A 26,779-nucleotide genomic window follows, 5' to 3' on the forward strand; every position below is an offset into this window, starting at 1 on the left:
CCTTCACTGGGGAAATGTTTTCTACAGCACAGAGAGGCAGGTTGGAGAAGAGGAGCAGCAACAAATAAGAAGGGGACAGGATGTGGGGTGGGGGGTGTGGGAGGAAGACGTTGAGGACATTTTTATCACCTCGGCATGAGATTTTTCTGTGCTGCTTTCTCTTTCCTTGCAAGGGTTTGGGCCTGTTGGGGACGGGACCAAGTTGGGGAAGTGGCAATAGAAGGCGGTGGGGAAGCCTGGAGCTTGATGCGCTGATGTTTTGCGGTGAGACCTGAAACCAGGCTGCCGTGTGGTGAATAATTTTCAGTCCCGCATTTTATTTTCCTCCTCATTGCGAGCTGCTGCTCTCCCTGCCCCCCTTATTTTTAATTTATTTTATTTATATCTCTGAAGATATATACAAGAAGGGGAGTGGGAGGTATGTGGTTTTTTTTTTTTTTTAAAGAAACTGAACCCAGTGGGTCTAAAGGGAACAGCTGTGCCCACTCCTGAGCGGCTTTCTCCTGTCGTCTGGGAACCAGGCACAGTGGGCTCTGGGCAGCAGGAACTACTAAATAAAACTAAGAAACCAGCATTGCTCTGCTGTGACGTTCTTCCGTTTTCTTCCATCTTGGTCTCGGGTTCCATGGCTGTGACATAAACATAAAACGTGGCTCCTGCTAGGATTTCTGTGGCTCTCCTTTTGAAAATTAACAAACATGCTAATTAATATACTCACAAAAAACCCTGATAGTTTGAACCATAAGAACATTATACCAGCATTATTTTGTTCCTAATGATCCCTAGCATGGAATTCGCCTTTTTCACAGCTGCCATATGCAGGGTTGACATCACTTTCATCAGTGTATCCACAATGACCACAAGGTCTTTCCTAGACTGCATACAAACTACACCCTTAAAAGCACATTCAGAACATACTGTCCCTTCCCAGAATTCTGGGCACTGTAGTTTGTCCAATGTTGCTGGGAACTGTAACCCTCTGAGAAATAAACTACAGTACCCAGAATACTTTTGAGGGGGAATGTGCTTTGAATGTCCTTTAAAGGTATATAGTGTGTGTGCTGCCAGTTCAGACCCCGTTACTATATATGTCAAATGAGGATTTATTTTGCTTACATTGTGCTGTTTTACGTTCACCCAGTTTGGAGAAATTCTTTTGGAACTCCTTGCAATCCCTTGTTTTGTTTTTTGTTTTGTTTTGTTTTGACAACCCTGAACAATTTAGTATCATGAGCCAACTTTGCTCCCTCAATACACTAATGGGACTCCATATGTTGGTGATAGTCTGTATCCATTTTGGTAAACGATAAGGTTTACAAGCTGCTTTAGGTTCTTCAACAGGCTACATTGCTATTAATTTGGCGGGAGCAATAGTAGAGAGGGCAGGAGGGGAGTGAGAGAGGGAGGGAGGATAATACAATATTGGAGTCGTAGAGTAGTACCATCCTTTTTCTTACAGCTGCACTCAGAAAGTGTTCAGTTTAAATCATTAAGTGAAATCTACACACTTTCTTTGCCCTCATTGCCCTGATAGTCCAATGCCCCAGTGACAGTAAAGCAACAACTAGCTTAGTTTCTTGGCAGTCTAGCAATCCTCTACCCTCCACCTTTGCTTCCTGCCAATAGTACACAGCCCTTGCACCATCTACACCATGTGCATCATTTTGCACCAATACTCTTCCTTTTCCCCACTGCTCTTTGTCAACACACCTCTGCCACTCCTTGTCCCTCCATGTCCTTTCTTAACTTTAATCAAACCGACAACTTCCATCTTGCCTCAAAGAAACTGGACTACCAATGGATTTGATCTCTGAGCCACTGAAATTATATGTCTCTGCTCAGCCAACCTAGCTAGCATCATAGTTTTGGACTGCCCAAGTGCAAATATATACATACACTGCGCTTTGTATAAATCCCTGTTGGCCTTGCCTGACACAACGCATATCCCCATCTAGTGTGCATACACAGAACTGCAATTTGTCTCCCCACCCCCCACTTGCTCAACCTTCTGCATGGTGCAATTTAGGAAGCCAGGCACGATGATTGTACGCAGTGAAGAACCGTGGCTGCCACGTGATAGCACAGTGTCTCATAGGACCTTAAACAGAGCAGGTGGCAATGGTACTGTTAAAATTGCTTTGGCTGGTTTCAGTTGCCAGGTCTCCCCTGCCAGTTTGGAAGGGGTGCAAGGGGCTCCTGAGAGCTCTGCTTAACCAGCTGCACTTTGGGGGAAGAGCTGTACTCAGTGGTAGTGCAGCACATGCTCTGCAACCAAAGATCCCCGGTTCAACCCCTGGTGTCTCCAGCTGCGGCTGGGAAACGGCTTCCCCATCTGAAACCCTTGAGGAGGTGCTGCCAGAGAGTGCAAGCAACACAACTGACCTAGAAGTGCCAATAGCCCGATTTGCTATAAATCAGCTTCATAACTGCATGCAGTAATTTTGGGTCCAAATTGCAGCACTAGTGTCATATAGGCTGTATTGTAACTGTGTGCCTGGGGCTGGCTGGCTTAGGGAATCGAGGGGGTGGATAGGCTGAGTGTGCCGAGATTAGGGCTGCCCGCAGTGAACCTGGAAACCCTGCCTACTCCTTTCAAAAGCTCCAAAGCAACAAGAGATGCTGCTGCCTTGCTGACCCACCTGCCCACGCTCCTTTCCACCTGCTGGGTCTTACACAGCTAGCAAGGGCAGGTAGGAAAGTGCATTGGTTGTCAGCCCTTTCATTGGTTCTGAGTGTTTAAAGATCAAATGCAAGGCAAGCAATTCCGTTATGTTCGCGAAGCAGCTAACATTAAGCATCAACAACAAAAAGCCCCAGGAATTAGCTGCAGTTCCTGCTATATCTTCTACACTGAACAAATCTCTCAGTTGGTAGAGCATGAGACTCTTCATCTCAAGGGTGTGGGAGGAAGATTCCTGCATTGCAGGGGGTTGGACTAGATGACCCTTGTAGCCCCTTCCAATTCTGTGATTCTTAGAGGTTTAACTGTGGAAACTAGTGTGCACTATGCAACTTGCACTTTAATGTTTTAAAATATATGATCATTTCGTTGATTTTTTTTTTTGAAGCATTCCCCTTACAAAGGGCAAGTTGCTTGAAATGCTTTGGATCAAAACTGCTTCCCATGAGAACTGGTTAGCAATTTGAGCTTTTAGGGGGAAGAGCTGGGCGTCTATCTAGGTTGTCTGCTGGCAGCCTTCCGCAATAACCGAAGCATTTAGAATTCAGCACTGCTGAGTTCTGAACTTTTACCTTTACCTTCGATAGCCTGGCCCGGCGGTATCAGCAGCTGGCGATGTTTGCAGGGCGGTGCTTGTGGGTCGCTATGCTATGGATTAGGAAGGCTGCTTTTTGGATCCCGATATGCGGCGGGGGTGGCAGTGGGCTCCATGCGGCCGTCGTGCTTGGTGTGTTGGGGGGGGGGCGCTGTGCTGCTTCTCCAGCCTCTGACGTTCGGCTTTTCGCTCGACCACCTGCTGAGTCATTTGTAGTAATATGCCGGGGGGGGGGGGAGCAGCAGCGGCAAGGCGTTAGCTTTCCATGTAAGCTCCGACTCTGGTGTTAGCTGAGATTTTAACTCTGCATGCATGAAAACAAACAAACACGGTGCCCGCTTCCCTCCCTAATGTCCAGGCCACAACGGGAAGAGAGCCTCCTCCGTTTCACACGGCTGTCCCGAGGCAGAAGCAGCAGCAACCTCACAGCAGCTGCAGCAACCTCTCTCTGCACATCCTCAGAGGCATAGAAGCCAACTCCTAGGGACCGCTGTGGTTCCTTCGCTGCCCCCCTTAATAAAATATTTGAGCGTCCCCCTCCCCGCAAAAAAGTTGATGGGCTTTTTGCCATTCAAATAGTGTGCGTGTCATGTGATCGATTATGTGGGTCGGGGCTTCCCAGTCTTTCTCTCTCTCTCTCTCTCTTCCACCCCCCATATTTCATTCGTTGGCACCTCTGCTCAGAGGCACTTGTTACCCCGCTTCACACCATACGCAGGCCTAGCAGCACTCAGAATAGGCGCCGGGGCTGAGCCTTGCCCCCTATGATGGAAGGGTGCCACTGCGGCTTGGGGAAGCGAGCCCCGAGCAACCCGACGCTCCTCCCACCTCCGCTCCCGGCTGGGGAAAACCCTGCCGCGTATTGGGGCTGGTTCCTTTAAGAGCCTCCCGCGAAGGACGTGCGCGATTCCGCCGCGCAGCATCCTTGAGTGAGCTTCCTGGTTAAGGCGGCCGGGTGCAGGAGAAGAAAGTTTACGGCCGGCAGGTCCCACCCTGGCGTGACCCAGGGAGTGCGCGGGAGGCTGGGCACGCCCGCCCCCTGGAGGCTGTCTGCAGCGGCGGCAGCGGCGCCGAGTGGCACGATCTTTCCCCGTCGGCTCCCGGCGCGCTGGGAGCGGAGGAAGGGCGCAGCAAGCCGCGCATGGCGCTGGTGACCGTCTGTCGCTCCCCGTCGGGGAGCGGGCACTCGACACCCACCGGCAGCAAGGTGAGGTCGCACGCCGCTTCTAGCCCAGCCTCAAGCCGCCCCAAGAGAACCCCACCCTGATCCCCCGACGGGACCCACAGAGCAGCTGCTCTTCTTTTAGGCACGGCTGCGATCCACCATCCCCTTTCTGGGGCTGGCGGGTGGTGTTGTGTTTCGACGGCTGCGCCATCGTGTGCCCCTTTCTCGCCACCTCTGTCTCCCATTGCAAGCTGTATGCTGAGCTGTGCAAGCGACTGCACCTTGCACCATTTTGGCCCCGAAGGATCTGGCCGTTTGCTCTCGCACCTCCCTGCAGGGGCGCTGTCGGAAGAAGGACTGGCCTGCGCAGGGTGGGTGGGGGGCCGGTATTGCGCAGAGAAGGGGACCCACGCCAAAGATCAGGCAAGAGATTTCCCCCTGTCTCTAGTCCTCTTCTTCCCAGTAGAGGGAGTTCCCTGGGGTGAAGCAGTAGCAGGAGTGGGATAGGGAAAGAAAACGACGGTCTGCCACTCTTAAATTTAGGATTTCTTTACCTGCTGCAGCAGGGACTGTGTTTCCCACCTTTGCCACTCAAGGTGGGCCACTCTCAACCTGAAACAGGAACCCCACTTAGCTGTTCTGTCATACTTGCATTCAGCAGAAGTCACAGAGTGGCAAAATGGTGGGTTGTTGTTTTTTGTTTTTGTTTTTTAAGCCATCAAGATTCTCATGAGGGCTATGTTCTTCCTCCATCCTTCTGAATACCAGTTGCTGGAAACCCCAACAGCTGTTGCTGTCATGCCCTGTTTGCAGGATTCCTGCAAGGCATCTGGTTTGACTACTCTGAGAACAGGATGCTGGATTAAATGGGCCTTGGGCCTGATCCAGCAGTCTCTTCTTATGTTCTAGACTGCACCTGCTCTGCCTGCAGGTTCGATTCCCAGAGTTTCCAGGCAAGGCTGGGAATGTCCCCTACCTGAAACCCTGAAGAGGTGCTGCCAGACCATGCAGATAACATTGAACTAGGTGGGCCAATGGTCTAATTTGGTCTAAGGCAACTTCCTATGTTAACATATCTCATAGAGTAGTATTAAAATGTCCAAGCAGAAGCAACTGCCTCTGTGCTGGTAGTTGTGGCTACAGAACTAAGGTTACCAGATTTTTTCCCCAATAAATCAGGGGACACGTTTCAACTTCAGTCAGATTCAGTGAATTTTGTCAGGGGACTGGTTTGTAAATCTGGGGACTGTCCCCGGGAAACAGGGACATCTGGTAACCTTATTGTAAACAGTTCTGGTTGCCTAATGGAGCGGGAGAGGCATACAAGGGCATGATCTTGAGTATGTGGCATCCCCAGAAAGGTATGGTGGAGGCATTTTACCAGCATCTTCCTTGGGCTGGGTGCTTGCACAACTCATAGCCTTCCTGGGTGTGTGGGTGGAATGAGGGGTTCATATAAAGTGGAATAATCTGGCTGCGTGAAGCCAGAATGTTTGAGCTTCACAGTCCCTCCTCATTGTGACTGAGAGCAGGGGCCAGCTGTGAAAAGCCCATTCAGCTCCTCTGGCCTGAGCCTGTCTGCCCCACACAGGGTGCCTTGTTGTGGGATTCATTCCCTCCCTGATCAACATTCTCTCTCAATTCTCCATGTAAGGAAGCCTGTCAAAAGCATGCCACAGTGGTCAATTGCCTTTCCTTGCTTGGGTCCCCACAGATATGCTTTCCCCAGTCCTTACTCCTTCCTCTTTTCTTCCTCTAATCAGCTCTTGACAGCTCAGGATCCTGTGCAGGAGAACTGGGCACTAATAAGTGACTTGTCAGGGAGTTTCACAACTTGCCACTTCCTGCCAGTTCCTTGCAGATTGCAACGTCAGGGGCCCGTGGAAGGCAGCAAAAAATATCCCTTGCATAATAGCCTCAGAAAAGCAAGATTTCCCCACCCTGGAACACCAACCCTGGGGTACCTCTGTGTCCCTTTGCACTGGGGTGCCTAGCGCCAGAGTTCTCACACCCCAAGCTTGGCAGTTTCCTGGGCTGACTGCGTTTCAAGCGTAATTAGACATTGTGCAAGGAACTGGTAATTAGGAAGTGGCAGGGGCACGGTTTGTGTTTTTTTCCATGCTTAAAAATGTCACAGGAAATTGCCAACAGACTGGGAATCACATAGATAAGGTTATGCAAGAGCCTGAATTCAAGGCCGCTCCAGGAAAATATTTGCAACCATTCCAAGGAGACGGGAGACTAGCAGTGTCCTAAAATGGAACCACACTGTGTATTTCCAGGCTGGATTCCCTCCCACCCACCCACCAGCCCTCAGCTGTGAAACTGTGACATTGTGCAGGTCTGCACAGCTTGTGATCCACCAGGGCAAACACAGACCACCAATCGCAGATTGTGAAACGCACAAGGCTTGATAAATCTTCTAGTTTCTTGCTTATATGGGATATGGGCCTACAAGAAACATGGTGGAGAGCACCTCTCACAGCCCATAGATGTGGTCCGCAGGGAACACTCAGCTTAGTGAGACATAAGTTGTCCAGGCTTGGTGCAGAATGCTAAGAATTAGTGTAGTAGCTAACAGCTTGAGCTGCAAAGTCCTTGGTTTGACACTTGCCTTAGCAGGGAACTCATTTTGTAGCTTTGGACAAGCCACTCTCTTTTGGCCTCAGCTCCACTATCAATAGTGCAGAGATAATAATACTGGCATACTTTGTGGGGCTGTTGTAGCGCAGGGCTGGGGGACCTATGGCCAAATGTTGTTGAACTCCCATCAGCCCCAACCAGCATGACCCGTGGTCAGGGGATGTTGTTGTTCAGCAATGTCGAGGGCCACCGGTTCCCTGTGGCTGTTATAGGGATTGTTGGGATAACGCATGTGGATTGCTCTCACTATTGAAATCTATTGTAATGCTAAGTAAATGGAGAGAACCCTCATGTGTGACCCAGCCTGATAACATACATAATAATGAGTACTTGTCATTATATGCAACCAAGAGCCTGGAAAACTCAAATGGTTAAGAGTGTGGTGCTGATAACACCAAGGTTGTAGGTTTGGTCCCCATATAGGGCAGCCGCATATTTCCTCTGCATTGCAGGGGGTTAGACTAGATGATCCTCAAGGTCTCTTCCAACTCTACAATTCTGTGATTGTTATTAATTTGTCACCTTTGTGTTCTAGCTTCTTATATAGGCCAAGAACCAGCAGGTTTACAAAGGCATCCCTTTTATGGCAGAATCCCATATTCACTGTAGAGCCAGCCCTGGTTTTCCACCTGAAGTGAAAATCAATATGGTGACCTTTTATTCAGTTCTGAAGTGTTTTGTTTTTTTTAATGACATGAAGACAAGAAATTGGAGGTAGGAAAATGGCACCCTTCTGGAATCTGTTGCCCATAGGTCCCAGATCCAGCCATGACTTGTAGGCCCATAATGAAAGCCTAGCTACTTCAACATCTCTTTCAAATAAGGTTGAGAACCGAGCCAGCTTCTGTGAAGGGGGATGGTGTCTGCATTCTGTGTCTAATTGTAGCATGCAACCTTAGTATTTGATTAGCTGCATGATGAGACATTTGGGGTTCTTTCTTTTTCTTTTCCCCCTTCAAAAGAGAACATCTCTAACCCTTTTGGTGCTGAGATAAATTGGGAACCTGCTTGTGAAATTGCGGAATTCAGAAGGCAGAGCAAGGCTTCCAAGACCTTAGGCTTCAGTGCTCAGACTCGGTCCTTCTCTCTTCCGAAATAACAATAAAAATGATCCAAAATAAACACCAATGCACAAAGTCAGGCTGTTGGTTGGGGCCTGTAAAATACAGAGCCCTGTATGGAAGTCCTGTTGATGTTCGGGATCAGAGGTGGCACAGAAGGGACTGCTTGGAACAGGAAAATTATATCATGCTGGGTTTTTCCATGGGAGAGCCAACAGCGCAAACGCAATTGTGAGGTGGTTTGGTTCTTCTGGTATAAAGGAATCACTCTGAAGCTGCTTTGGAAGGCACCAGCCACCTGCCCCAGCCACGGATGTAGCCAGCCAGAACTTGGGCCTTATCCACACTTACCTTTTGCCCCACTCTTTCCAGGCACAAGTCTGTGCTTTAAAGCTCTGTGTCCAAGTGTGTTTCTTTACTTTCTTTCTTTTTCTTATTTGCCGGGGAGCTTTCCCTCTGAAATCAGAGCAATTGTGTGCTCCAATTGAATACTAAAGAGTGGTTTTTGCAGGGAAAGCTCTGGAGCAAAAAAAAAAAAAAGTTGCTTGAAGCACTGACTGTCCCTGGAAAAGAGCAGAGGAAAGGCAAGTGTGGAGAAGCCCTTAAACCTGTACTCGCCACAGTGCTTTCTTTGTATGCCTTTTGTGTTGGCAAGCGTGAGCTTTAAACATTTCAGCTGTGCATGAGGTAGATGATTTTAATAATAAATGGTAGACTATTTTATGGTTTTATAGCCTGCATTTACTATGTTTGTGCATTGCTGTATGTTATGGCTTTGTGGTCTAGAGACAAATAAACTTATCCATCACTTAAAAGAAAGGCAGCCTGCTATCACTCCCAAGTCCCACCAAGGTAAAAGCCTCAGTGATTTAATTGGGTCAAACTGTTTTATCCCCAGGCCCGTGCAGAGCTTGTCTGAGGCCTGGGGTGGGAGTCCCCAGTTGGCTAGGAGGCATGACAGTGCAAGTCTGGCAGGCTTCCCCAGCCAGCTTAGCCCTCTGAGGAGCCAGTGCTATTTTTCTAGAAAAAGTGGTTCTGGAACTCGCCATGAACACCTCCCTCATTCTATTAGGATGGCAATGGTGCCCACCTGAGAGGTGCTGGGACTGAGTTCCGGAGAGTTCCGGCTGCTGAAAAAAAAAAGTCCTCTGAGGGCCCCCTGCTCTGTATGGACCTGCTTATCTCTGGAAGACCTTGGTAGCAGGGCCACCTCTACCAATAGGCAGAAGAAGATGGCTGTTTGGGGCAGCATTTGCTGAGGAGTGCAGAGCAAACAGAGCTGAGTGTGCCATATGATCTGCCTTGCAGCTCCCAAACTAGCCTGCTGTCCTCAGGTCCAAGGAAGGATGCTGTCCCATCTCCACTGTTCCGGTGATATTCAAGGGCCCGCCTGGTTGGCTTCTGCATATGGAATAAGGGGAGTGCCATCTTGCCCCTTTGGTTCAGGAAGCAAAATGCCTTGGGATAGCCCTTGGTGGAAATGACCGTGTCTAGTAGATTGGTGCCACATGTGTGGAAACTCATCATTTAATCTGGAGCAGGAGATTTCTTCTTCTTTGCTCTGGATCAGAAGTGACTGATCTGCCTGGAATTCCCTTGCAGGATGAAGATGTTCCTCGGAAGAGACAGCTGCAGCGACGGTAAGGAGCTAGCCTTTGTAATCCTGTCCCTTAACACATACAAACAAAAAGACCAGGGTCCTCCCAAACCAGCTTCTGGGCTTTTTCACACATTTTTTTTTTTAAAAAATATTTTGGATTTAGTGTGTTACTCCCAGTAGCAGGAACCCAGCACCAGAATATCCCCCCCTTTATTTTTGCAACTTATTTTTTTAAATGATGGTTCCAATGCTGGAGCTACATTGTGAAGAAATGCAGAAGGAAGAGAATATAAATATTCCAAAACAGTGCAGTGGGTAGTGGTGGTGCAGGAAGGTGGAGCATTGCTGCTTCTTATAACTAAAAAACAAACAAACAAACCCTAGTGCTGCACCAAGTGCCCCAATACTAGAAAAATATAGTGTAGGAGTTCAAACAGGAAAAAATAGTTGATTTATTTTTACCCCGTTTTTCATGAAGCATCCAAATTGGCGTACAACAAAAGATATCATAACAAATGAAACCGTTGAAAAACCTACAGGTTAAAAAGACAAGAGTGACCCAGAGTAAATTAAAATTGTGATACCGTACTCTGGAATCAAAAAGCAGCAAACATTTAGGAGCATATTCTGGTGCCTTTTTAAGCTGAAGTGAGAGAGGGTGCCTGCACAGAGAAGACTCTTCTTGATTACTGCCAAACACACATAAAAAGTGTGCCATAGCTGATTATAATGAACAAGAAGGAGAGGGGGATCCTTCAGGTAATCGGTCCCAAACTGTTAAGGCAGTACAGTATAGGTCAAAAGCAAAACCTTAAGTGTGGGTCAGTGGCTAAATGGCAGCTAATGCAGCTCCTTGAGGAGTGGTGTAATATGAATGTGATAAGGCACCCCGGTGAGTTGTCTAATTGCTGCATTTTGCACCAGTTGCAGCTTGCAGGGCAAGCTAAGGGCCGCCCCACTTAAAGCACACTGCAGTAATCCAAACTCAAGGTTATCAATGCCTGAGACACAGCAACCAACTGATGTAGGTGTTTGGCGGTGAGGAGGAGGAGAGAGTTGTGTTCCTCATTAATATCCCATGATATTTGCAAAACCAAATTGTACACCGTAGTCCCAGTTGCATTGGAGGGAAGAGCTACATTTTCCCAAGAGAAGTGCAATCTTGAGACAAGATTGTGTGCAGCAAAAGCATAACAACTGCATGTTTGTTGCTCTGAAAAGAGGAGTGTACAGGGGGGGGGGAACCTTGCAAAGAAGAGTGGGAAATAGGATAAATTATCTTGCAATGGAAAATGTGCACCAAACGAGTACATGGGAGGATACTGTGCATTAAATATAAATGTACAGCATAGTGGAAAGATCTCTAATTCTGGTGAACTGGAAGGATCTAATTCCCTCGTCCTTTGTAACGAACTTGCCATCTTTTCAAACACTTTTGAACTCTGCAATGATGTGGGGCAGGGGGCTGAGGTGAACAGAGGAATAATGGCTGGGGGAACAGATACTGCCCATTTCCCTTACTGCTCCTCCACTCTTAAATCACTTCCCCTAGCTAATCTCTGCTTTTTAAAAAATGGTGGGAGCACTGTTACACACGCTAGTGTGTAGCATGTAGGGAGTGTCAAAGCCTTTCTATCCAATTTGTCAGGGATTGGTGGTCATTTTTAGAGAACACACCTCTTTTTAAAAAGTGTGAGAAAAGCGGAGATTTGGCAAATAGTTTTTAAAAAATTATTTTGAAAAGGCTAAGGGCACTCTTGGGCGAGGAAATGCATTTTACTTTGTTTTTGTTTTTTAAAAAAGTAGGTAATAAATCAATGTTGACATTTTTTTTAAAAAAGAGGTTGCAATTTCTAAAATGCTTGCTTGTATTCCAGCTGAGTATAGCTAATATTGGTTATATATTCCTTAGCGTCAACGTTTTTCAACATTTTATTTTAAAATCTGATGTGATTTCTCAATATACCGCCACCTCTGTATACATTTAGTAGGCCTTAAGGCTTCTAGCTAGCAGAACCTACTTAGTTTCCCTTGACGGCTAGGCCTGTCTCTCTTGGACTACTTCAGATTTTGTGACTGTTCTGTACTTGCAAATTGCTCCCAAGCGTTCATGGGGAAGGGCTGTAGTTCAGTGGTAGAGCACCTCCTTTTATAGCCTAAAGAAGGTCTCAGGTTCAGTCCCAGGCGTCTCCAGGAGGACTGGGAGAGATTCCCAGCCTGAAACTCTAGAGAGCTGCTGCTGATCAGGGTAGAAAATGCTCAGTTCAATGGATCATTGTCGGGGTAAGGCAGCTTCTTATGTTCCCCTTGGAATGGGGAAGGATTTAATGGAGCAAGCTCTCCTTCTGGAGCAAGAGGGTTTTTCTACCTATCTCCATTCCTTTCCCTTTTCAGCCACAGCTTCGTCATGGTCAAAGGAGCTGCTTTGCTCCTGCAGGAAGAAGAAAAGCTGGAGTCCGTGCAGGAAGGCCCAGCCACCCCCATGGACCACAAGCCTAAGAGTGAGAATGCCGCGGCTGAACAACAGGAGCTGCACTTACAGCAAATGGTGGGGTTGATGCGGCCAGAAGACAGCATCCGGCTGGTGAGACTGTGAGGGCAGGGAGATACGGCAGAGTGCGGATGACAAGAGACAGGAAAGCAATCGGCCTGACCACAAAATGTGCCTCTTAGGATAAAGAGTCTGGAGCAGGCAGTTATCGAGTTCAGTGTTTTTTACTGCCTTGTAAAAGAGCTTGCTTGGGGCAGGGCCTTTGCCCTTTTCCCTCCTCCTGGAATCAGCACGGTCTCCATTTCCACCCACTCAACCCTGCCAAGGCCCAACACTTAGGGCAAATTCCCTTCCCTCCCTGGCTCAGCATTGCTTACTATTGGAAGAAAAAATGATCCAGCTTTCTGCTGCCAAACCAGGCCAGTTTAAGGTTCATTCTGTTCATCAAATGATCTTATCTTATCAGAGTTGACCTTCTGTAGTAACACCCACAAATTAAAATTAAAGCACATGGCTTCACCCACCCCAAAGAGCCCTGTAGGTTGGTGCTGTTTACTATAGGTCTGTGACTGGTAAACTATTTGTTTATAATTTATTAAATTTCTACACTACCCTCCACCTGAGGATCACAGAGTGATTTACAATATAAAAACCCAAAAATACATAGCACAGTAACAAACAAAAACAAAAACATCCCCATCACCACAGAGTATTTGTTTTATTTATTGCAGCTCCCATGGGAAGTTGTGACTGTTAAGATGGTATAGCTGTGCTTTAAATGTATGTTAGTTGGACTCCTCTCCTTAATGGCATAAGTGTTTTCTTGCCCTCCTGTCCAGAGCCACCAGCTGCACCCAGTGTGCCTTGCTGCTGTCCTACAGGCCTGGTTGGGCAAGCCATGCCACAAGAGGGCTATTTTCTGCAGACACAATATTTCAGAAAAGCGAGGTGTGTGCCCTCAGGCTTCGGCCTAGTTCTAAGAGGCAGTAAACCTGTGTCTAGACAGTATCGCTTCAGGCTGTGGGTGGGATTCACATGACTGAATCCTTCCATCGTGGGATCGCACCTGAAGCCTGAAAGGGCACAAGTTTACTGCCTCAGTGAGAACTCCTTAGTGACCCACATTGCTTCCCAGGCTAGTTCAGCTGGTTTGTGGAGTAGACACCTGACTATTAACGCCTTCCTCTTGACCTTGATCTTCACCTTTCTCCTCCTCTTAGTGCGATTCTAGAATCTGTGTTGCCTCTTGCCTGGGAGTCCTGTGATAAACTGATTCCGCTTTGCCTTCCTGCTGCAAAACTCTGTGCTGGGGAGGCCTGGCTTCTGAGGGCCTCATTGTCTGCGCTTGTGGAGGCTCAGAGCAGGGCGGCGAGGGATTCCTCTCCTTGAGGAATGTGGTTTTCAGGCAGACATTCAGCCGGGAGCTGCAGCCACTTCCCCATTTATGGCCTGCGGGGCTTTTGCTCTCTTGGGCAGACAGCCAGAGCTGGCGTCTCTGCCGAATCTTATCCCGGCTTTGGCTTTGGGGACTCTGCTGGGAGATTTCCAAAGTAGCATGTGCTGGGTTTTCTTTCTTTTCTAGAGAGTGAGTCACAATAGCCTCCCAAGTACCTGGGGAAGTTCCTGAAGGCAGCGGTTCTCATGCTGCTTTCTGGTAGCTGCTGATGATCTCGGGAGCTTAGATGTGGCTCAGTTGGAAGTTCAGTAGCAGCAGACAAGCTGCCCTAAAAGACAGCTTGCTCCCCACTGTGGATCTTCCCTTGCAGTGTGGAAAACGGAGAACTAAATAAATAAATGTGCATCTGTCCAGTATACTCTCAGTTCAGGCAAATCAGTACTGAGGTCTAGTGGTCCACAATAACACTCCCTGCCCCCCCCCCTGTGTGTGTCTTCCTAGAACATGCCCCAAACCCCTTGGCAAAACCATGAAGATCTATGGCATTTGCCAAAGTGGAAAGTGTGCATAAAATATGAAAAACACTCCCATAACATTTAGGTCCAGAGGCTCTTCCCTGTGATCCTACCACACAATGCCAAACTGCATTCACTTAATCCAGGGGTGGGGGGCTTTTCCCCCCTGAAACTCCCGTTCTATTTTCCTAATGATTTTGTGCTAAAAGCCTTGTATAATATGATTTCCAATGGATGATTTAATAGCTTTGAGAACCTCAGTGCCATGGCTCTTGGGCTCAGTGATGAAAATGTGACGCACTTATTTCTGGATAAATGTAAAAGGAGTTTTTCCTCAAAACCTCCCCCCCCCCCGCACTGTAAATTGCACAAATGGCTACAGATAAGGAACAAGGTGCACTCTGTCCTAGGCCTACTTGGATTATCCCAAGTTACTATCTTACGTTATTTCCACTCAAGTAACAATATGATACTTAGCTATGACACTCTGAGTAATAACCCTCCCCACTCCCTCACTATATTTAAGGGTCTGGTGACTTCTGTTTCAGCGTATCTGAAGAAGTGTGCATGCACACGAAAGCTCATACCAAGAACAAACTTAGTTGGTCTCTAAGGTGCTACTGGAAGGAATTTTCTATTTTATTTTGTTTTGACTGGTCTCAGGAATCATGGAATTTTTTTCAGAAGTTGCTGGTGTTGCTAAACAAAGAACTATCCCTGGATCTGCCAAATGCACCACCAACAGTTATGTTGGAATGTTACTGGCATATGTGTGGAGGTGACACACACAAGGACAATCTTGCAAGGACTGTTTGTTTTTTTCTCCTCCAGGCTGTGAGGCTGGAGTCGGCTCGAGCTCACCGGATCCGGTACTTGCTGGTTGTGTCAGCAGCAGAGGTGGAGAGCAAGAGTGAGATGGTGCTGCTGGGAGTTGACTTCCCTGAAGAAGGGTGAGAGGACAAGGGAAGGATCAGGAAGATGCACAAGGGGTGGGGCTAGAAAGCTTCCAGCAGTCTATACTGCCCTGCCTTGTATCTTCCGCATGATGTCTTTCATCAAGGCTTGGACCAAAATGAGATACCCAATAAGGCTGCTATCCATGACTCACTTGCCTGAGAGTAAGCCCCATTTAATTATATAGGACTTTCGTTCTGAGTAGACATGACTAGGATTGTGCTGAAAGTCTCTTAGACTACAGTCTGATGCACACTACTTCGTGCATGCACACGAAACCTCATACCTAGAACAAACTTAGTTGGTCTCTAAGGTGCTACTTATTTTATTTTGTTTTGACTATGGCAGACCAACACAGCTACCTACCTGTAACTGGTACTGTACTTCCTTGAAAGTAAGTCCCATTGAAATTGGTGGCTCTTACTTCTGAACAGACTAGCAGTTCGAAAACATGCTGTTTAGGGAGGCTTTTAATGTTTAATAGATTATTGCATTTTAATGTTCTGTTGGAAGCCGCCCAGAGTGGCTGGGGAAACCCAGCCAGATGGGTGGGGTATAAATAATAAATAATTCTTATTCTTATTATTCAAAAGCTCGTCAAAGTGCAAGTAGATAAATAGGTACCGCTCCGGTGGGAAGGTAAACAGCATTTTCGTGCGCTGTTCTTGATTGCCAGAAGCGGCTTAGTCATGCTTGCCACATGACCCAGAAACTGTCTGTGGACAAACGCCAGCTCCCTCGGCCTGTAGAGCGAGATGAGCACTGCAACCCCAGAGTCATCCGTGACTGGACCTAACGGTCAGGGGTCCCTTTACCTTTACCTTAATTCTGAACATACATGCATAGGGAACAGGCAACATTCTCTGCTTCAATAACCAAGGTTGTGTTCCAAATTACCATTAGCCAAAGGCAAGTACCGTTGAAATTAATGGGGCATGCTTCCAAGAAAATGCACTTAGAAGAACACAACCCCTTTTCTCTCTGCATGATGTTTGTTCAAAACCCTTATCGAAAGCATCTTTGCTTCAGAGTTCTTTCTTTCTGTCCTTCTCTCTCTGTGTGTATCTAAACTCCTTAATGTCTTTTACTCCCTGGTCAAACTGGTTTGGCAACCCTTCACCCAGTCTTTCCTCTCCACCCCATTCCCAGTGTCTGTGCTCCTTATTTATGTATTCAGTAAGGGCACAGACACTCGAGCATGCCGCAGGAAGACGTCCAAATCAACGAGCTGAATGGAAGATAGCAGTGCAGTTCGCCAAGCACCTCTGTCACAGCTCTGGAATGCTTGCTTGGCTTTGCTATCAGTGATTTTTACAATGCTGACCAAGCTATTGAAAAAGCCGGTTAAGAGGCGAGTGCAGATGGGGGAAGGTTTGTTGTAGGACAGGCACAGGGACTATAATAACCCCTTCAGTAGCTACCTGACCTCTTCTCTCTTTGCCTCCCAGCTCGGCTGCCTGCACGCTGGGGATGGTGCTTCCGCTTTGGAGTGACACTCAGGTCTTCCTTGATGGCGATGGGTAAGACAGACCTAACCCCACCAGGCGCCCACAATGCTCCACGTAATAGTAATCCTCATATAAGCTTTGAGCTTTGCAAACAAACTAGGATACTCAAACAGACTGAGATAGTGAGAGGCCATTTTTTGGGTGTGTGTTTGTTTTTCTCCTCGCCCAGTTTCACCAACACTGCCTCCTCTCTCATCTGACTTTAAAATGGTCTCCACAGACTACAAACCACTTACCGGTATGTCCTGAATAGCTACAGGAGGGTTTTTGTTTTTTTGCTGTCTCTCCCTCCTGTATTAAATGGAAACCAACCATTCTTTTCTGCGTGGCCTCTTTTTCTTAAAAAGTCTCCTTGAGAGCCTGCCCCATGCTGCGTCTCATCTTATGGTTGTTGTTGTTGTTGTTAATAATAGCCTTGTTGCACCTCTGATGTGCACAGCTTTATTTCAGTGAGTCATACTTGCGTTTGGTTCCATGATGGATGAGGACTAGGGTATGTGTGTTCATGCCAAACTTTTCACAGGAAAGGTATGTTTTGAAGGAAGTCCAAGAGGGTCTACTTCACACAGGTTTCCTGGAGAGCAGTTCTAGGCATAAGGGGCAAAAGGGGGTAAAAGGCAGAGTCCTCTGAGTTAGCAGGAGAGCTTCAGGCAGTTGAAGGTGGTTGAGCTTGAGGCACAAAGGCCTTGAGTGGCCATATTTTGGGATAAAAGAGCAAAGAGATGGACCTTAATTAGCCGTGTTTAGGGAAGTTTTTAATGTTTGGTGTTTTATTCTGTTTTTAATCTGATGGGAGACGACCAGAGTGGCTGGGGAAACCCAGCTGGATGGGTGGGGTATAAATAAATTATTATTATTATTATTAAGGGCTAACTAGGGTTCAGGGCCAACCCAATGTATTTTGGGGGCTCAGGCAAAAAAAAAATACATAAATCCAAATTGTACCTGCCAAATAAAAAATAGAAATATAAAAAGCAGACACTTTGCCATTCTTCAGTGGCAATCTAAGTCTGCTGCCTGAGGCAATCCACTGCCCTGGCTAATGGTATGACCAACTGTTCGCAACCCACCACAAGCGTAAGCCACTTAACTCTGCACTGGAGCATGCCCACAGGCTTCATATTCACTGTGTCTGGCCCAGACCAAGATTTATTAAAGTCAGGGTTATGGGATCAAATCTGCCGTGAACTTTATGCACCGGTACCAGTTGCATGTCTCAGCAGGCAACTCAAAGAGAACTCCTTTGACTAGGGCCACCCTGGATGTCCAACAGCCAGTCCTATTGACAGTGTTCCATCTTCACTAGTGGCTGTATTGTAGGTCATTTTAAGGTGCACAAGGTTTTAGAAAGTATTTATCCTCACACCTCTCCTGCAAAATGTGCCTGTCCCATAGTGATGCAGAGATAAGCACCACAATCCAGGGACACAGAACTAGACTTTAACTGAAAACCTTCAACTTTGTAGTTAAAGCTTTAGGCTAGTGTTTCCCAAACTTGGGTCTCCAGCAGTTTTTAGGCTACAGTTCCCATCTTCTCTGACCACTGGTCCTGCTAGCTAGGAATGATGGGAGTTGTAGTCCAAAAACAGTTGGCAACCCAAATTTGGGAAACACTGCTATAGATTGCCATTCTCACAGTTAGGACCTCACTGGAGCAAACAGAATAGCTATCAGTGCTAAGAGCTGTTACCCATGGGGTGTAGCCAGGATTTTTGTTGGGGGGAGGCAGAACCAATGTGATTGGCCAGTTAAGTATTTCTATTGTTTTACTTGATCTAGGGGGGCAGCTGCCCCCCTTGGCTATGCCCATGCTCATGCTGTTGTCTCAGTCCCCACGCACCCTAGTCATGTGTTCTGTTAGACAATGCATTTGCCATTTCAAAAAAAAATCAGAACTCCTCCAACAGGACACTGGCCAGTCACTGAACCACAACTGCAAGCAATCAGACTTTCAGGTTTCCTTGTCCAGAAGGGAAATCAATAGCTCCCTGAAACTCCAGACTAGTTTACACTGCATAGTCAGGAAAGTCACAGCAGCATTCCAACAGCTGAGGGGCAAACCCACAATACAGGCCTCATTGTAATATCACACATTAAAGACAATTGTCTGTTTAACTTCCAGAGCTACACAGATAGTCCTTATTGCTTTGCAACTCACTTTTCTGCCCCCCCCCCCCGAGGAAAAGTAATCACAGACTAAACTCAGTGGGGCCTGACAACCGGCCTGGTCTCCGTAGAGTTGTTATAATTTTCCATATTTAACTTGTCCCCTGCAGAAAACTTTATGGTTAGAATGAGAGAAGAATAATTTCTTTGCTAAGGCTGAGAATTTTTAGAAGGATTAAGCAGTGCAGAAGAAGGGTACCTAAAATATTGACTTCAGCTGGCGCCATCCTTTCTAGAATGCATAGATTAAGGTTGTTGCCATTGCACAAGGCAAGAAGCAACAACATCCTGACTTTTAGATCTCAAGAGCAGAAAAGGGTCAGATTCTCTTTTTTGGCTTACAAATGGAACCTGGCACCATGGAAGATCTCAAACTAGTTTCACAACCATGCCAAGTACTGCATTGTTATTTGCCTCTTTCCATATATCTGCATCTCAGATGGAGCACTCCCAAGTTAATTGTGACACTACTCTCCCCTTCTCTTTCCCCAGGGGCTTCAGTGTGACGTCTGGGGGGCAGACCCGTATCTTTAAGCCCATTTCAGTCCAGACCATGTGGTAAGCAAGGCTGTCAGGTGGGGTGAAAAGCGCAAGGACATGAGTGGGAAAGGATGAATGCGGGGAACAAGGATATAGTTGCCGCTATTGCTTTTGGTAGGCTGGGAGAGGGGCATTATGGAGGAAAATGGGAAGAGATATGTGCATTTCTCTGATGGCAGTGGTAGCCTTCAGAGGATTTTCCAGCGTATCTCTGATGTCTGATTGTCATCTCTGCTCTCAGGTCAGCGCTGCAAGTGCTGCACAAGGCATGCAGCGAAGCCGTCTGTAACAACAATTTCCCAGGAGGCAGTGCATTGAGCTGGACCGAGTGGTATCAGAAGGCTGTGAACTCGGATCAGAGCTGCATTAATGAATGGCTAGCCATGTCCGACTTGGAATCTGTGCGGCCCACTTCTCCTGCAGCCTTCTCTGACCAGTCAGTGATGGCCCTTCCCCTCCTAGGGCTTATTATAGGCTGTGAATGATGTAGTCAGCAGAGCTGCAGTGGTTCCGAGGTGGAACTCGATACCATGCAGTAGTCCAAAGCACAGACATTTCAGGTGGCCCTGCTAGCCAGTTTTAGGGACTACTGTGCAGAAAGTTCCTCTTCTGTAGGTCATGAAAGGGAAGGGTTCTTGTTGTTGTTTTTTGTAATAATGAGGGAGGGAGGGAGGGAGGGAGATGCTGATCAGAGACACAGATCAGAGCAGAAGCCCACCCCCAGTTCAGGGCATGTAGCATCACTTTTTGTGGTGCACTGGAGTGGAGTGGTTTGGGTAGCAAACTAGGACTTGAGAGAGACCCAGGTTAACATTCTCACCCAGCCACTGAGTTCACAGGGTGATATTGGGTCAGTCAGAGCCTAACCTACCTCACAGCAACTTGTGAGAATAAAATTGAAAATTGAGGGGGGAGAGAGAGTAATTCTTAAGGCCCTCAGAGGAAGGTCGGGATTTACATGCAATAAATGAACGAGCGCATTTACAAATGCGTAAAAGCTATCTAGGGAAATGCGAAGCTTTGGCATGGTGTCAAGATTTGTAACCCTACTGCCAATGGGGGAGGGGTTCTCTAGGTGTGCCATGGTGTCTGGGGCAGAGTCTGGCGAGCCAAGAGCTTTGCCGACCCTCCGTCTCTGTGCCTCAGGCCGACAGCACAGGAGATGACAGAGCGGATGATCCGGGCCAAGCTGCGTGAGGTGATGGCCACCACTGACCTGGAGAACATCACCTCCAAGGAGGTGGGATGTTGGGCCAAGGGGGTGAGGGAGGAGGGGGAGGGGGAGAGGGAATGTGAGGGAATGGAGGCGTGTGTGGTGGGGGGGGGGCGCAGGATGTGTAAAACAGGGACTGGGAAGAGAATTTGGGAAGGGAATGTGGGAAAGCAGGGGTATGTATAGGGGTTGGGGTGATTGGTGAGGGACAGGGAATGGGCATGTCATTAAAAAGCAGCCAGGCTCGAAAGCGACCTCAGGCTCTCACAAGCTCCCTCCCTCTCTTCCTGCAGATCCGTACAGAACTGGAGCGGAGAGCCGGCCGGAGCCTCAACGACTATAAGGAGTTTATTGACAATGAAATGCTTCTCATTATGGCTCAGATGGATCGGCCCTCCAGGATTTTTGACTATCTTTACTTGGTGAGGGCCAGGGACGTGGGTGGCGTTGTGGGTTAAACCACAGAGCCTAGGGCTTGCTGATCAGGGGTGAGCTCCCGTTGCTTGGTCCCAGCTCCTGCCCACCTAGCAGTTCGAAAGCACGTCAAAGTGCAAGTAGATAAATAGGTACCGCTCCGGCGGGAAGGTAAACGGCATTTCCGTGCGCTGCTCTGGTTCGCCAGAAGCGGCTTTGTCATGCTGGCCACATGACCTGGAAGCTGTATGCCAGCTCCCTCAGCCAGTAACGCGAGATGAGCGCTGCAACCCCAGTCGGACACGGCTGCACCTAATGGTCAGGGGTCCCTTTACCTTTACTTGGTGAGGAAGTACAGGAAAGGGGTCCATGATGCCAGCAGACTGGAGCTCCGAGCCCCTAAAAATAGCAGTCCCTCCTCTCAGCTTAAGAGGCATCAAAATTCTTTACAGGAATGTCCGGAAGATGGAAGCCTTGCTGTTATTTTGAGGCCTCCAGGCTTTGCCTTCCCTTCCACAGTAAGAGGAAGCAAAGCACCCTGTAAAGCTTCTCCCTTATACTACCTACAGGGCCTTCTTGAGAGATAGCCTGGGGCAACAGTTTTATATTCTTTACTTCATACAAAGTTGAAGATCACAGCAAGCAGCTACGGCTGCAGTCCTAAACATATGGTTTGCATTGTAAAGGCTCCATCTTTGGTGGCCATCAGTCTAGCCTCAACAGGTGGTGGAACGTACAGAACAGCCTTGGAAGCTGACCTAAGAAACTGGACAGGAGGTATTAAATTAGTATACCACCCTGTACCCGTAGATCTCAAGGCAGTTCACAGGCACTCCCTGCACATAAAAATCACAACCAAGCACATCATGAAGACCATTCTCTGCTATCTTTCTACATGCAGGCAATTTTTCCTGTTGGGGACATATTCAAAACCTCAGTTCCATCACCTGCAGTCTGGACTGGTATAAGCTAGAAGGGACTCTACCACATGATTTGGTTAAATGTGGTGTTTGGTTTTGAGTATTTAATGAGCAATCACAGGATGGCTGAATGTTTGTAAACTATTTGCGCTCGCCTGGGACTGAGCTCTGTGCGTGGTGTTGTTCCTTTTTGTCCCAGGGCTCTGAATGGAATGCAGCCAACTTTGAGGAGCTTCAAAGGAACAGGTATGTCACCACAAGATGCTGCTCAGAGGGCAAGACTAGTACCTTCGGGAACTTCATCTGATGTGGATTCCTTGGACACTGAGATGACCATTTGCCACACCTCTCCATGTAAACTTGCCTTCTAGTTGGAAGGGATTTCTGCTGTGCATTCCAACCTGACTGAGATCCTGAGCAACTGCAGTGGGAGATATTTAGGAAATTGGAATGGTTTAGTTAGTTGAGGCCATCCTAAAAACATGGCGAAAAAGAGCTGCTCGCATTCTCTCCTTGCCTTGCCTTGCCTTGCCTTACAGGGTCAGCCACATCCTTAATGTCACCCGTGAGATCGACAACTTCTTCCCAGAGCACTTTACGTACATGAATGTCCGGCTCTACGATGAGGAAACCTCACAGCTGCTGCCGCACTGGAAGGAAACCTACAACTTCATTTCGGCTGCCTGGTGAGAAGCCGACACCAAGATAGTAGTTGTGATTTCAGCTGCAACACTCGTGCATTGCAAGCTGGGCTAACCAACATGGTCCCCATCTAATCAACAAGATTTCAGGCACAGAAATGGGCTTTTCAGTGGGAATCCGAGGGCTGAGGTGGGAGAGGAGGGCTCTTGTCACAAAAGCCCCCACCTCCCTGAATGAAATGTTAGCTGTTGTTTGAGAGGGCCTGTGATACCAGGTAGGACTGTCAACCCAATCTCTCCTTTCACCCCGGAAGATTTTTCAGGTGAGAATTTGGCACAGCCCTTGATAATAATAATAATAATAATAATAATAATAATAATAATCCTATCAGACTGGGTTGCCCCAATGCACCCCCTGCTTCATTAAGAAGTATCATGCCATCAGTTCCTAGCTTTTGATCTCTGTAAGATTTGACACAGCCTGTTACTCGTTTGGAAGAGCAAGCAGCTGAATCCAGCCATCTCCTCCCATATTGGAGGATTCATAGCTCAGAGCTACAGTCACCGCTGCTGGAAACAGTATCTGGAAATTCCCACTGTTGCCTTAGCTCAGCATTCAGGAAACTTGTGACGCCACTCTACATTATGTTGGACTGCAATTCTCATCAGCATGGCTAATGGCCAGGAATGATGGGGGTTAAGAGTTCAACACCATATGGAGGGGCAGAAGTTCCCCATCCTTGCCCTAGCTATATCTCTGCTTCATTTATTTTTATTACTACATTTATATCTCACCTTTCCTCCAAAGATCTGAGTTTATCTTCACAACGACCCTGTGAGGTAGGTTAGGTTAAGAGATGGTGACTCGCCACAGTGAGCTTGCTTCCTGACCAAGTGGGGGATTTAAACCCTGGCCTCCCAGGTCCTAGCCCAGCACTCTAACCACTACACCACACTGGCTGTTGAGCAACCATAATGTTTTCCGAGCAGCAGTGATAGTCACTCACTCGGATTCATCATGATCAGAGCAGAGTGGCCTCAGCATAACATAACTAATCTGTGCCTTGGCAAGTGTTGAGTTTGGCCAAGAAGCTGGGGTATCCTACTCTCAGCTGAGGGTACAGCAACTGGATGCTGAATTTTCATTACTGTCCTGGGTGGTGCTCTAGCCCTGCTTACAGCAAATATTCATTCCCCACAGGGCGCAAGGCTCTCGGGTGTTGGTGCACTGCAAGATGGGCGTGAGCCGCTCTGGCTCCACAGTGATTGCATATGCCATGAAGGAGTACGGGTGGTCACTTGAGCAGGCCCTTTCCCATGTACGGGAACGACGCCCAATTGTCCACCCCAATCCAGGATTCATGAGGCAGCTGGAGCTTTATCAGGGCATTCTGGACGCAAGGTAAATCCAAGGGGAGGGAGAGCAGGTCTGGTCACTGTGTGTATGTGGGCAGGGCAAGGGAGAGTGATGGGAGCTGCAGCTGACCAGCCAAACTACATGTTACATGCAACAGCATGATGATCCTCTTAGACTGTAATCTACTTTCAGTGGGGCTATTGGGATCAGAGAAGATCTCCCCTTCCTGGGATTCTAAGCACCTTTGTGCAAAGGCAAACAGGAAACCTTCCGTGTGGGAAAAAATGATGGGGGTAACAAAGAGCGGCAAGGAAAAGATCCAGCATCCATGCCAACTGCTCCATTTCCAACTTCCCACTCCAAAGCACTTCTTCCAGTTTAAAAGGGCTGTTTCGTATTGTTATGCACACAATATTTAATCTTAAACAGGGAGCCACTGATAGCAAAATTGTCCCATACTAATAGTGCAGCAAAAATTAAATAGACAGTGTGATTATTTTTATTAATTAATGCTTCTCACTGTAACTGACTGGATTCTAAGTCCATTCTTTATTTGGCTCTTTATTTAGCATTCCTTGCTGAATAATCTCTTACATTGTTCACCTCATGTTACTACGCAGCCGACACAGCAGCCTATGGGAACAAAAGGCAGGAGATGCCCACTCAGAAGGTTCTCCAGATATAAGTGATGCCAGCAGTGATCCTTCAGGAAGCCCATACTACGAGACTTTAAGCTCAGAAGAGGAACCAGAGGAGCCAGTGACAACCCCCCAGTATTGCTTTCGTCCTTTGCGGGAACCTCCTGAAGAACCTCACCATCCTATGGACCCTCCTGATAGTCCCAGGCTCAGTCTTCAGGCCACAGAAGAACCTGGGGCATCAGATGACTCTGGAGCTGAGGAAGTGCGAAGACACCTGGCTACGATGAGAGTGCCAGAGAAGCAAGCCACGCTCAGACGGGAACGCATCAATCTCTATGCTGTCATGCGCAGCATCAGTGAAATGGACAGCCCAGAACACCACATCTCTGTACCAGAGTGTGCCGCTGAGGAAGAGGTAAGAGGGTCACGTAAGGCAAGTGGAAAGAGTAAGGGAACTTATAATGGAACCTCAAGGCGTACAAGGGAAACAAAAATGGCAGTACATAAATCAGTGGATCTGGAACCTCAACTAATGCGAAGATGAATGGTAGAGGCAGGATGAAGGAAAATCCTTTGTAGTTGCTGGCCCTCATACAATCTACCTCTTTTTCCTCCAACAGGTATTTCTTCATGATAAAAAGCAGACGACTGTGACTTTTGAGCCATCTCCCCAAAATGAAGAGAATTCAGGGTCAGGAACAGACTCTACAGCAAAGGTGCAACTGCCAGAGGGAGAGGAGGCTCAGGGTCGCAGGGCCAGGCGACGTGGGCGGAGGGCTCACCGGGGACGTTCCCATGTCTGCAAGCAGCTTTCATACTACCCGGCACCAGGCAGGGTGCGCAAAGTTGTCCGGCGCATGGAGGGCCCTGTCCCATTTGGCCGCAGGCCCGTCTTACAGCACCGGCTCTCTGTGGCTCAGCTGGCTGATGCTGCCCTGGTGGTGAGCCGGGCCAAGGAGTTTGAGGGACACACAAATCCCGAAGGACCAGACAAGCTCCGGTCCCCTTCTCCACAAGAATCCAAACCTGAGGAAAGCACTGCCCTCTGTTCTTCCTTGCCTTGCTCCCGGTCCCGGCGGATGGTTCGCCAGGCCAGCGTAGACATGGACCCCAGCTCAGGGTGAAGCCCTTGCTGTGGCATTTCTCCCTTTTTTCTGGTCATAAGTGGAGTGATAAATGGAGCCCTGAAGGCCAAACAGGTTCACTTCTTATCATTGGGGGCTTCTTTCCTCTGCCTGAAGCACTGTTGGCAGCTGGTGTGGGAAGTGGCAATTTAAAGCTGCCTGGGAGAAGGGCAGGAAAGAGGAGGAAGGGAGACCATCCCTTTAAGAGACTATAGTGCTTCACAAGCTCTCCATCTCTTTCCATAGCTATGGAACTGCACTGTGGGGCAACCAGCACTCTTGTGGGGCTCTGTCCTATCCACTTATTTCAGACCTCTAAATGGCCTTGAAGACTGCACAGCTCCAAGATCTATACTGCAGGGCACTTCTGCTTCTTCCTTCAACTCACTTTTGATAACACTACCCTTTGTTAAAGCCGTGGGGATCCCTGTGGCCTCCCAAGATGTCTCTCTCCAGCCCTGCCAGCATGGTGAATGGTCAGAGATGATGAGAGTAGTAGTCCAGCGCATGAGGAGGGCTCTGGGCTCCCCACATCCCTGCTTTATGAGGTGGGGCTAGGGAAGTAGCATCTCACTGTGATCCTAACCGGGGAAGAAACTGCCCCTGTTTACTTTTTCACACACATACACAACCACTGTGCCATTGCCAGCTTCACTCTGCTTGGGAATAAAAGAGTTGGTTAACATTCCACTTGCTAGAACTCTGGTCTTGTCCTTTTCTTTGAAATGTGTCCTAATGCTTGGGACCTAATCTGTGACCACAAACTCGCCTGGTCATTTTAGCCACTGACCATTTGCGTTAGGTGGAACAACGGGTCAGTAAAACATCCCACAATATCTGGCTGTTTGCAGAATCAGTTTTCCGTGGGCCCCTCGATCATGCGGTGCGCTGAGTTTGATCTATGCAGAATAAGGGCGCAGCTCACCATGTGACCAGTAGAGTGTGCAGACAGCAAAGCACATGGTCACACTCGCCCCAACTTCTCCGAGTGGTGACTAATCCCAGGGAGAATTGGCGAGCCTGGTTTCATTACAGGTAAGCATCAGAACCTCTGGGTTGGGGAAACTACAGTTACCAGCACCCCTTTCAGCTTGCTTCCTGCTTGCACCCTGGCGCCGTTGCGTAATTTTGCGTCGCCATCTCATGCCTGCTAAA

General features: G+C 48.0%; 1 protein-coding gene across 1 annotated transcript; it reads left to right on the plus strand.

Annotated features, from left to right (window-relative positions):
• Positions 1–4,416: 4,416 nt before the first annotated feature.
• On the plus strand, positions 4,417–26,320 carry SSH3 (slingshot protein phosphatase 3). The gene is made up of 14 exons (XM_033158996.1): positions 4,417–4,482; positions 9,747–9,784; positions 12,139–12,328; positions 14,978–15,096; positions 16,549–16,620; positions 19,267–19,332; positions 19,556–19,750; positions 20,461–20,554; positions 20,821–20,949; positions 22,061–22,107; positions 22,401–22,547; positions 23,704–23,904; positions 24,480–24,915; positions 25,121–26,320. Exons 1-14 carry the CDS (start codon positions 4,417–4,419, stop codon positions 25,622–25,624), a joined length of 2,304 nt encoding a protein of 767 aa, XP_033014887.1. The 3' UTR covers positions 25,625–26,320.
• The last annotated feature ends 459 nt before the right edge of the window (positions 26,321–26,779 follow it).

Source organism: Lacerta agilis, chromosome 1 (genome assembly GCF_009819535.1).
Source record: "Lacerta agilis isolate rLacAgi1 chromosome 1, rLacAgi1.pri, whole genome shotgun sequence".
Lineage (NCBI taxonomy): Eukaryota > Metazoa > Chordata > Lepidosauria > Squamata > Lacertidae > Lacerta > Lacerta agilis.